Below are 12,488 nucleotides of genomic sequence, written 5' to 3'. Positions count from 1 at the left end.
GTTTAATTTATTGCCATTTTATTTTTGCAACAGTATTACTTCTTTAACACCTAATAACTGTTATCCTATTGTATTTTCATTCTCTTGTCTTTTGTTGTTATTCCGCTTTCATCTTTGACCAAACTCTGGCCCCAGAATGTCCTCTGGGGAGCAATAAAGTGTCCGTTTCATCTGATAAACACGATTCTGACAGCAACAGAAACAAAAGAAGATCGGAGAGCAATGCTCACGACTTATTATGAAAATAATATGAAGCAATCAAGAGATTATTAACACATTAAGTGCCAACTGAGTTGAAAGTGCGTCCCAAAGTGCATCACAATTTAGCAGTGCTTTGGATGAACTGCGACTATCTCCAGAATTCTCCGATCTGAACCGGAGGCCACGCCGCTCTGAGCCTAATTTCCAAAACAAATCATAAACAAAGAAATTACCACTCCACAGCTTGTGTGACCTCTCTCTTGGCTTCACTCCATGTGGGGAGAGAGAAACACAGCGAGAGAGAGGGATTGTGGGAAAGAGGTTGGCCGTGTGTGTGTGTGTGTGTGTGTGTGTCATCCCGACTGCAGAAAGCTGGCAGACTGGGGGTTTAAATATTAACAAGCCACACATGGCCCTCCTCTTCTGCCGCGTCCCTCGATGGAAGACAACAGCAGCTCCCTCCACCAAGACAAACACGTCCGCGGCCAGACATGCTGCAGGGGGTTTACATTTTAATGCCTTTGTTGGTTTTCCAAAATATGCTTCCATCTCATCCTGGATGGGCTCCCTTCAGGTCCACAAAGCCAGGTGACGTCTATCATTTAAGGGGCGGCGGCAACGACGGAAGAGCGGGGGGGTGAATTTGCCTTTATCAGATCCCAGTAGATAGAAAAAGGAAAACAGACCAGGGTGCACCATCTGCAGCCCTCTCTCATAGCCCCAAACGATAATCTGCTGTGGATTTTTGTAAACGGTTAAGTGGGTGAGGCTGGGGGGGTTTTCCCCCAAAAGGGAGGAAGATGAGAGAAAAAAAATTAGAATTGAACAATGGATCCAAGAAAGAAAAAATACCTTCCATCGGCGGCTAAAGAGAGTTTTTTTGTTAATTTCCCACCTGTTCACGCGGTAAATGGTGACATGTGATCTGTGGAATGGATGAATGACCTTTCTGACCTCCACCTTCAGACACACACTCATGACAAATTCTTTTTCATCACCACAGCCTCTGAAATCGAGTCAATATTAATGCGCTTTGTTCATTTGTTTGACTTTACGTGGTCACGTAACACGAATGAGCGCATCATTAGCGGGATGCTAAGAATAAAGAAGAAAAAAAATGTATACAAACTGAAAATGTCGATCAGTTAATGATAGTTAGCTCTGTTATTGTCATTATAGTTTTTCAGAACAGATTAATTTCTCTGGGGTTTTTCCGCATCCATCAAAAGGTTTTAGGAGTCGTTTGACCACTCAGAGCCACCGTACATGCGTCAACACAAAGAAAAAAAAGGGCTCATGAAGAATCCCAGACTTGCGTGCGAAGTTCGGTCTCCATCTGAACTCCTGAGGTCGGACTCAATTAGCCAAAACAGGGACCATAAACGGCACAACAAGTGCAAACAGATTAAAGGTCATGATGAGGTTTCTAAGGGGAAATCAGCCTGTTTTCACCGTCTCTTTCAACCTTAAGGGCCTGAAAACGTATTTTCTCATTCAGCTTCACGCAGCGTTTCCTGCCCTAGTTAGAAACAGTTCACGCGAGAGACATTTCCCTCTGTGGCGCTTTGCCTCCAAACCGCCCTCCCTGGTTTGAGGTGGGCCATAATGACGGTTGTTGGTTTGCTGTTTGCCGTTTATGTTTCCGGCACCAGGAATCAAATGAGATCAAACCCCAAACATGAGGATGTTTAAAAAAAACTTAGATTGGTGCATCTTTGGTCAGAAATACTTACGTTTCTTTGGCTCTTTAACTAAGTGTATTCATTATGTCGACATTTTTGGCAATTCGGTTTAAAGCAACACAATAATTAGTAATAATACATTTTTCTTCAGCCATATATGTGCTTATTGTAATAGAAAGAGCTTTGTACATGTGTTTGTTTACAGAAGGGATATTTATCTGGTGCCAGAGCTTCAATCAGAGCTTTTGTTGAACTTATATATATTTTGTTCGTTCTCGTCGGACCCTGATTTAGCAAAGCAAAACACAGATTTAGACCCCGCCTCCATTCTTGAAAAACAGAGGAAGTTTGCAATCGCCAAAGAAACATAATAACAACAGGAGGAGTACGAAAATAAAACACTCTGGATTAGTAAAATGTTGTGTTTACCAAAAGAGTACTAAGTATTTTAAGCTGTCGTCATGAAAGACCCAGATGTGATTGAACCACAAATAATCTCTGTGATTATTATTAATCACTTCAGTCCCCAGGTAGGTTGAGCAAACATGAGATGGTGTTTAACGGTCACACATTCTGTCACTCACATTCCTCCCCCACCTCTCGTTGTGTTTCTTTAGAAACACAGTGTGTGACTTCATCTCTTCTCATAACTTGTCACAACCATGTGCAGGATGTGGGTTCCCCACTTCCTGTTTTAAAGGCTTTTCTTCCTCCGCGGGTTGTTGCTCGACATCATGGTAAACGGGAGGTCAAACAGATGTTGGACGAACACTTCCCCCTTTAAGAGCCGGCGGCTGGTCGATACCAGTTTTTCTTTTGCAAGCAAAAATAAATACAATTGATGAATGTGTGTGTGAACATGGGATGTAGCGACGCTCACCAGTGTGCAGCAAAGAGGCCAGAACCACCATGCCAGGGCTAGAGCCACGAGGATCAGCAGCACCAGGAAGACGATGGCCACCACCAGGCCGTCCGACTGGAAGGAGGAAAACAAAAAGGCATCAAAAGGTTTAAATTCATCCTGAAAGATGAACACATTTTGTGGGTGAGGGGCGAAACAGTGAAATGAGACGATGAAATCGTTGGACAGAAAACAAAATGCAGATGAAGATTAAAACAATCTTTCGGTCTTTCTTGACTGGTGAAGTGGAAATAGGTTAAAACAATTTATGATAATAATATGAAAACACATAAAGGCAACTAAGCAAGAAGAGTGTTATTATTACAAGGTTTATTTATCATATTTATTATCATGGGATTTACAAATATTGATTTAGACACAGAACTTGCGTGGACGAGTATCAACTGTTTAAGTGTTTTTAAGTGTGCGACTGGATGCATGAGACCTGGATTATACTTCACTGAGTGACGTACAATACAAGTCTCTGAGTGTGTAAAACAGATGTTTCCATATATTTCTTTTTATTTTACTCCAAGACCTTTTGTCCTCTCTTTGTAACGTGGAGTTTTCTTGAGAATTCGAGGTGAACATGCGATCAGTAACTGAAATATAAAAAGGTAATTTTGTGGGGTGACATATCTCTTTAAAAAGGTGTAAACTAAACGTATTGAAGATATTTCACCTTCTTTAATAACAATTTTATTTTGTTGAAATTTGAAGAAAAAAGGTTTGATGATTCCATTTTGTTTGCATGCAAAAAAAAAAAAAAAAGGTCTTAAGTCACATGATAAACATGCTCTTAAAGAAACAGTCACCATGACATGTGCAGGAGAAGAACACAGTATCATATAGTATATTTCCTCAGATATTCTGGGCGGCTCACTCACACATGTGGTGGCGCTGATGGTGTAGGCGCTGGAGATGAAGGACTTTCCGTGGTTCAGGCTGATGAGAACATCCATCGTCCTGCAAACAAGAATAACAGTGTTCAACTCCCCGTCTCTGATACTGACAAAGAGAACTGAATGGACGACGGAGGAGAAAACTGTTGTTAAAGTCTCCGAACTGAACACAAAACATTGTCTTTTTCTTTTTGCATTTTTACGTGATTTTTTGGGGCCACAATTTTTGCTAAATAAAAGGGCTGTGACTCAACAAGGAAGAGCTCCTCCTCCTTCCAGTGGGCAGAGCAGCAGCTCGCTGCCATCAGGTGAACGTGGACGAACTGTAAAGCGCTTCGGACAAATTTACCATTTCAGGTGGTGTTAGTATTTAATCTACATTAACTATTTATAAGGATTTAATTTCCAGCTGACTGTGTTTGAATTTCCTCTCATATTTCTTGCCGTCATCTCTGATAGCAACGCTAGTGTTCAACTTTAAATATTATGTATATAATATTGTATAATTTTCCATCCAGCTCAAAGATGGCGGGACAATTTTCCTTCTTGTTCACTTGGTTCTTCTCGTCAGTGGAATCATAAAATCATAAACTTTTCTCCCCACAGTCGCACAACTCAAGTTGATCCGGCGTCATCGTCTCTTAAACAGACGACTACGGCGCATGTATGGAAATGCAACAAATGGAAAAAAAAAACATTTATTTTGGAGGGACAATTTTGCAAACCAAAGCAGAGAATTGTTCTCCAATCGAGCCCTGAAAACTGCAATTGTTGAAGTAAATAAGACTTGTTTTCCCAATATCAGTAATTTTCTCAAAGCTCATACATCCATTGGGTGAATAAACGAGCTACATTGTATTGTTTCACAAGCAAAACCCAGTTGAAGGATGATGAACAAGCCTCGGCGCTCAGTAAAGAAACACAATGGGCTCAAACTCAGACGACAGGAAGTCCTCTCATTATCACAGCCGTCAGCGCACGAGGAGGAAGTAACCCGACCAGCAGTAACGAGGCCTACGACATATTTAGAGGTCTGGGGGCGGGGGGCAGAAACGCCAAAAAACAGGCACAATTAAAAAAAAAAAACTAATGATGAACGGCACCGCAATTTCCATATGTCCATTACGCCCAATCCAATTACCGCGGGTTTAATGAGAAGTCAGGATATGGAACGGCGAAAATCTAACAGAAAAAAAGGGGGGGAAAGAGGAGTATGGCGAGTGTGCATTGTGTGTGTGTGTGTGTGTGTGTGTGTGTGTGTGTGTGTGTGTGGGGCCAGCAGCTGTGGCGAGTGTGTACGGTGGAAAATCCGGGGAGGCCAGCATGAAAAAAATTAAATAAAAAAAACCTGAGCCACGGCATAATAATAACAAGAGATCTCTTTTGCTTTGCCTTGGATTCGGCCCGAGGCGACGCCGTGGGCCGCCGACTCTCCCGCGGTTCAGAACAGATGAGCAGCCCGACCATGTGTCCATTACTATGCAGGGGAGGCTACATGCTCCAAACGGACTGCTTTTGCACCTTTTGGGTTTTTATTTTTTTATCAACTTTGACACTTTTAACTTGTTGATGTCTCCACTTGTATATCTTTTCCTTTTTTTCCCAATAGAGCCCCCAGTAATGCGACAAACTGTAACATGAATAACAAGACTAAAGGAAGGAATCCTGCAAATCTATTCGCCGAACCCGAACAAAATCCCCTGTTTGCTTCGACCCATAAAAACCTCCCTTTCTGTGGAACAGTAGAACCGCACCGTGGCCCTGCAGCCCTGTAGTCCTGCAGTAGCCCTGTAGTCTTGTAGCCCTGCAGTAGCCCTGCAGTAGCCCTGCAGTCCTGTAGCCCTGCAGTAGTCCTGCAGTAGCCCTGCAGTCCTGTAGTCCTGCAGTCCTGTAGCCCTGCAGTAGCCCTGTAGTCTTGTAGCCCTGCAGTAGCCCTGTAGTCTTGTAGCCCTGCAGTAGCCCTGCAGTAGTCCTGCAGTCCTGTAGCCCTGCAGTAGCCCTGTAGTCTTGTAGCCCTGCAGTAGCCCTGTAGTCTTGTAGCCCTGCAGTAGTCCTGCAGTCCTGTAGCCCTGCAGTAGCCCTGTAGTCTTGTAGCCCTGCAGTAGCCCTGTAGTCTTGTAGCCCTGCAGTAGCCCTGCAGTAGTCCTGCAGTCCTGTAGCCCTGCAGTAGCCCTGTAGTCTTGTAGCCCTGCAGTAGCCCTGTAGTCTTGTAGCCCTGCAGTAGTCCTGCAGTCCTGTAGCCCTGCAGTAGCCCTGTAGTCTTGTAGCCCTGCAGTAGCCCTGTAGTCTTGTAGCCCTGCAGTAGCCCTGCAGTAGCCCCGTAGTCTTGTAGCCCTGCAGTAGCCCCGTAGTCTTGTAGCCCTGCAGTAGCCCTGCAGTAGCCCTGCAGTAGCCCCGTAGTCTTGTAGCCCTGCAGTAGCCCTGCAGTAGCCCCGTAGTCTTGTAGCCCTGCAGTAGCCCTGCAGTAGCCCTGCAGTAGCCCTGTAGTCTTGTAGCCCTGCAGTAGCCCTGCAGTAGCCCTGTAGTCTTGTAGCCCTGCAGTCCTGTAGTCCTGCAGTCCTGTAGCCCTGCATCCTGTAGTCCTGCATCCTGTAGTCTTGTAGCCCTGCAGTAGCCCTGCAGTAGCCCTGTAGTCCTGCAGCCCGTCGAAGGTCCTCTGCATGTTAACTAAGTGCTTGTGCTGAGTGGGTGAGGGGAGAGGCTAATTTAGCTGACACCCTCAATCCGCGCTAACAGCGGGCAGGTTGTTAATCAAGCTGGAGGTGTGGACCTCGGCGTGTGAAGGAGGAAAGCTCCCAAGCGAGTTACTCTGACGCCTCCCCCCCCTCCCCCGCCCGTCTGACACGGCTGGACATCTTTAACGCACCACAACCCAACCAGAAAGGCTTTTTTCTTCTTCTCCCTCCCTGAGACACCAATACTAATTTAGCGAGTTACTGTTGAGTCGGCAGAATCTGCTCCGGCACGGAGGCATAAGTCATGTATGCTCTTTTATTTTTATTTCCAGGAAGATTTAACAAAAGAACGATTAGAAGTCCGTTTTAAAGTGCGCGCGTCGTTCGAAGTGATTAGTCAGCCTCTCGACAGGAAATGAGCCCACGAGGGATTTTGTTCATCGGCTAATTGTTTAAATCATTTGTCAAGAAAATAAATTCTCAATTTGAATCTGAATTTAAAATCTTTGGATTTTGGACCAAACAAGAGAGTGGAAGATGATGATAGAGATGAATTACACTATATGTCGTTCAGCATTCAGGACCAACATTCCACCACTCTGCCTCTGAGATGAACTGATGATGAAAACAGTTCTGAATTATTCAAACCCGGAGTTAACGATTCTGATATCGGTTCTTTATTTGTTCCGGGCTGAGACGTCCTCATCTCCTACCGTCTCTCTTTCTATCTTTTCTCTGTCTCTTTTTTGGAACTTCTTGTATTGCCGCTCAAGAATATAAGAATAATAAAGCAATATCGATTGTTTTCCTTATTCAGTTTACTTTCTCACTAAATGATCCCAAATAACTGATAAGAGTATCAATGAGAGGAGTAGCAGCGATGACATCCTAACGATACCGTTCCCATTGAAGGAACGTAAACCATCCGGTGGATATCTGGAGACGGCGCTCCAAAAAATGTGTGCTCTAAATTCAGCTTTTAGTTTTTTGCACCATCACAGTGAAGGGAGGCCATCCCACAGCCACCAGCAGGCAATGAAGAGGGTCAGTGAGACGAGGCAACGGCGCCGGGTGAATCATTTAAAAGCAACGCTCGCCGCCATTCGACTCAAGCGAGACGGCGATGAGGAGAGAGCTGCAGCCGCTCGGTGGGTCGCCGGTTATGTTTGAATAAACGGGAGATGAGACGGCGGATTGTCACTTTTGGGTAGAAAGCCACATGGGCTCCCGGGGACACCAGTTGAACGTCTGGGACTCCCCGGACTCGCTGTGTGTAACCTGTCAGGCGGCGCGCCCCGCCGTGACGCTGAGCGCTGGTGACGCACTGCAGCTGGAGCCGGCTGACGACGCCGACGCTAATGGCTTTCAAACTTCCCTTAAAGATGTGAAAATTGAGGAGGCTGAATAATTCACGGCGGAGCATATGCAGGGAGAGGTGCGGGCTGTCGCTCAGCATCCGGGAGTCATCACTCTGCATCCCGGCTTGTGTGGCAGAGGTTCTGACGGAGGCCCCTCGAGGAGCCGGGGACCCGGATATCGGACGAGTTCCAGCGCGAGACGTCCGCCATTTGGGAAGAGTGACGCGCACTCTAACAGACGGACTGATTAAAATTAAAGAGACTTTCTGGAAACTTAAAAAAGGAACAGACGATTCCTTTCCGACTATTCTCCGATACAGTTTTTGATTCCTGGATCTATTTGTCTTACAAATCCAGCTCTCCATTTGTTTCTTTTCATTTCTCTGTCAAATAACTGATTTATTAAGTCTTAATTATTGTATATTTTGTGATAATTCTGTCAAAAGCAGAATAATTTGAAAGGATTAACACGACTGATTGCTGAAACATTTTCAGATCGTACAGAAATTAATAAAATGATGATTTCCAAACGGATTTATCTGTGATGTAAAGTTTTCTTTCAAAAGGTCTTCAGATGAATCACAAAATAATTAAAAAACTAAATCCTTTGTATTTTTCTGACTTCCTGGGTACTTTCAGGCCTTTTAAAACCCTTAAAATACGCGTACCTTCTCTAAAGGGATGACAATCCAAAAATGCTGGTTTAACGGCAAAAGATATTGATGGAAACGTAATATAACATAATATATATATATATATATATATATATATATATATATATATATATATATATATATATATATATATATAAACCCTTCTGCTACTACTGTGTCATGCACAGGCTGCACAAGCATGCGGCGGTTGTACGTTTTAGTGAAGTCGTGAGCACAAGACTGGACGAATGGGGCGTGAAGAGAGTTTGATGTTAAACATAACCAAGAGTGAATAAATGAATACACGAATGATAATTCTGCGGGTGACACATTCCATGAAGAATGTTCGTCAGGTATGTTCATGAAGCGCTGAATAGTCGGTTCCAGCTTATTGAATCTTATTGTCTTATTGAATCATTTGACTTTGCACATTTCTGATCCGACGCCGCCGCGTTGCTCCTCGCTTCCTTCAATCAAAAGGGCCAATGCACCATTCAACATGTCCGCCCCACGACATGGACGTCTTCGTTCCCCACCGGCGCAGATGAGGCCCCGTTTATTTATTGACGAGCATTGTCGCTAGCTACTGTACCTGCTTTGTAAAGCAGGTGTCAACGAACCCCCCCTCGCACGTATTTCGTTTGCCCTCCACCGTTATATTGTGAAAACACCAGGTGAGGACATGCTGCTGCAAGAGCGCAGCCACTTAACCTCTCCATCGGCGCCCCAGCAGGGGATTCTGGGTCTCCTAATGTGGATACGCAGAGGGGGAGGGCGGGGGGAGGGAGGGTGGGGGACGGCGGGGGGAGGGAGGGTGGGGAAGGGCGCCAGCAGATGCCAGTGTTTCAGGCCTGATGCCGCAGCTGTCGGCGCAGATGATGCCTCCACCGTGAGTGTGCTCCTACACGGCTCGATTGGCCGACCGAGGACGCCGCGATTCCTGGACACAGAGGCTCCGAGCACTCCGAGCCGAGGTTCCCCCGCCGGGGCAGGAAGCTGCAGCTGAGCGCCGCCTCTGAAACATGTTCCCCCGGCAAAAAAAAAAGAAAGAAAAGATGTCGAGACTCGAGCAGCGGTGAGGAGAAGGCCTCTCTCGCGTGCTACAAAAAACGGTTAAAACCCCCTAAAAACACCAGGGGGGAAGAGCCGATTCTCCTTCCGGCTGAGCGGAGCCGTGTTAGTACGCGGCGCCCTGGTAGCGGCGGCGGCGGGAGCAGAGGCATGACAGATGGACGGAGAAGGGGAAGTTTCCGGGGCTCCGCCGTTCCATGCAGGTGGTCCTGGGTGCGGGGATTGTCAGCGCGTGCTGAATTATTTAAAATGGCGAGCGAGGAAAAGGGAACGGCCGCATCTGTCGCACATCCTTTTAGAGCCCCTCCAGCAGATGTGTTTACTCACCGCCCGCACCAGCTAACTACTTAATGGGTCACCATCGGCAGCCAAGAGTTAATTAAGCGGGGCCTCTTTTTTTTGTGTCGTTTGCAAATGGTCGGGCCCCGCAGCGGCCACTGTAGGCCCCGTGCTTTACAGGCGCAAGTTTATGTTTTTCAACCACATCCTTGGCAAAAGATGTCCGATCCTATTTCGCTCTAATGGTTTCTGGGGGGGATGAAGAACAAGAAGCAAGAAGTAGAAGTAGAAGTCTCCACATTGACGCGAGAGGTGAAACAGGTGATTGAGATCCCGCGGCATTGTGCGAGTCTCCTGCCAGCTGGAGAACACGTCGACCGGAGTCACTATCGCAGCAGCTGGAGGAGAAGCAGTGAGCCGCTTGTGATCGACATTAAAACAACTGAGCATTCTGGGAATAAAGTGGGTTTAAAGTCACATTTTTGTCTTCTTGTTTTGCTTTAGTCATTTTAGTCTATAATCTTTATTTAGTCTTCTCAGACAGTTTGATGACACTATAATGAATCTTCTGCTAAATGTTCCACAGATGCATCAATACACAGGTGCATCGACAAACAGGTGCATCGACGCACAGGTGCATAGACACACAGGTGCATCGACACACAGGTACATCGACACACAGGTGCATCGACACAGAGGTGCATCAATACACAGGTGCATCGACACACAGGTGCATCAATACACAGGTGCATCGACAAACAGGTGCATCGACACACAGGTGCATCGACACACAGGTGCATTGACACACAGGTGCATCGACAAACAGGTGCATCGACACACAGGTGCATCGACAAACAGGTGCATCGACACACAGGTGCATTGTAGGTTTATACATATACATGCCCAAAAAAAAGCTGCTCTTGCAGCGCCGCCGGTCAGCATCACATGGCACATAAACATGTTGTGGTGAGATTGGATCTTTGGATTATCTGAGGTGAGGTTTGAGTTGATCTGGAGCCGATTCAGCGCCTCCGCCGTCGTATGATACATAATCTGTTTTAGAGCCGAAGGACCTCCAGGAGCCAGCGGCACTCATAATCATACATTTTTGATTGGATTGGAGTCAGCAAGGACATTAAAATCTGTTATTCCGCCTCGAACGCCTGAGCGATCATCTGTTATGGTTTGGGATTATGAGAGATGACGTTAAAAATCAAACAATAGCTGTGCAGCCAGGAATAAATGCATGTTTGCACTGTTTTCACTTAAATCTTTTGGGTTTGTATGTATGGCTTGTTTTGGTTTTTTTTTTCTTCAATTTTTTTGTCGACAATGTTTACTGCGTCTTTTACGCTTACACCAAACTCGCGTCTACTGTTTTAACATACAGCAAATCTATAGATTTAGGAGTTGTTTGTTTGCACAAAAGAAAAGAAAAAAGAAAAAACGTGCAACTTGATCGAAGGCGTCTTTATCTAAATATGAGAGACGTCGCGTAAACAGAACCGCAGCAGCATCAAAGACGACAGAAGAAATGGGGAAATAAAAAAGTATGAGAGGAAGTGTGTGTGTGTGTGTGTTACACACACACACTTACACAAGAGTTACACAAGAGAAAAGACGTGATGATGAGCTTCTTGATTTCCAAATCCAGACGTCCAGATCACACCAACTCCTTTAGTATTTAAAGGAGAACACACAGTTGCGATATGTATATATCGCAACAATATATATATATATATATATATATATATATATATTTGAAAAGATAAATATTAAATCTATTTTGTGGTCCCGTTTGAGACGCCCGTCATTAAAATGTCACACGTTCCCCATTGTCCGCGAGCCAAGAGCAAAACGTAAATACATCTTCGGGAACGCTGCCTCCTGTGATTGCTATTATAGTTAAGCTATTATTATGCATTGATATAAACACAGATCTTTGAGTCATAGAGCGCAACATTGTAATAATACGGCTACTTACTGTCCCACTTCGTAGAGCTTGGGCGCCGGACACAGCAGATAGTCGTTACGCACGGTGCTCGGCTTGTGATCTGCAAACACCACAAAAGAAGAAGGACTTTAGGAATTTAAGATGTAAAGTACAGCTTCATAATTTGTTATAATTACTGATATAAATTATCATGAATAGTTAGGAATGCTTATTACTATATAGTATTACTATATTGTACAGTGCTGAATATAAGGCTTCATAAGTATGTTTATAATGCATCGTAGACATGGGGTTACCAAAAAGTTCATTCATTTGAAATATTTAAACTATAAACATCCGTAATTATGAAACAAAGTCACAGTTATGATGAACTCTGTGTCCTCTTTTTCACGGGACGCATTTATTTCAAACTAAATGATCACGTATACAGTAAAACTTAATTCATTTAAAACTTAAATCACATTAGTATTATTGATACATAGTGTAATTTGACATTGCAGCACTCTTCTGCTACTGTATGTGGTTGTGTGTGTGTATGTGAGTGTGTGCGTGTGTGTGTGTGTGAGTGTGTGTGCGCGTGTACGTGTGTGCATGTGTGCGTGTGTGTGTGTATGTATGTGTGTGTGTGTGTGTGTGTGTGTGTGTGTGTGTGTTCATTAGCACAGGTTGACTGCTGATGTCTGAATCATCTGCAGCCACGGAGGTCATTCAGATTATTGATATATATATATATACACTCACCTAAAGGATTATTAGGAACACCATACTAATACTGTGTTTGACCCCCTTTCGCCTTCAGAACTGCCTTAATT

At 44.7% G+C, this 12,488-nt stretch overlaps 1 protein-coding gene across 1 annotated transcript in view; it reads right to left on the bottom strand.

Moving 5' to 3' along the window:
• The window catches only part of antxr2a (ANTXR cell adhesion molecule 2a), a gene marked incomplete at its 5' end in the record, with an annotated part of 73,168 nt that overhangs the window by 41,283 nt on the left and 19,397 nt on the right, over positions 1–12,488 (bottom strand). The window contains 3 exons of the mRNA XM_079222638.1: positions 2,764–2,859; positions 3,672–3,750; positions 11,707–11,776. Coding sequence (XP_079078764.1) covers positions 2,764–2,859; positions 3,672–3,750; positions 11,707–11,776 — 245 coding nt within the window. The remainder of the gene's footprint in view (positions 1–2,763; positions 2,860–3,671; positions 3,751–11,706; positions 11,777–12,488) is intronic.

The sequence above is a fragment of the Taurulus bubalis genome (genome assembly GCF_910589615.1).
Source record: "Taurulus bubalis genome assembly, chromosome: 8".
Lineage (NCBI taxonomy): Eukaryota > Metazoa > Chordata > Actinopteri > Perciformes > Cottidae > Taurulus > Taurulus bubalis.
This window is presented reverse-complemented; position numbering and strand designations above follow the sequence as displayed.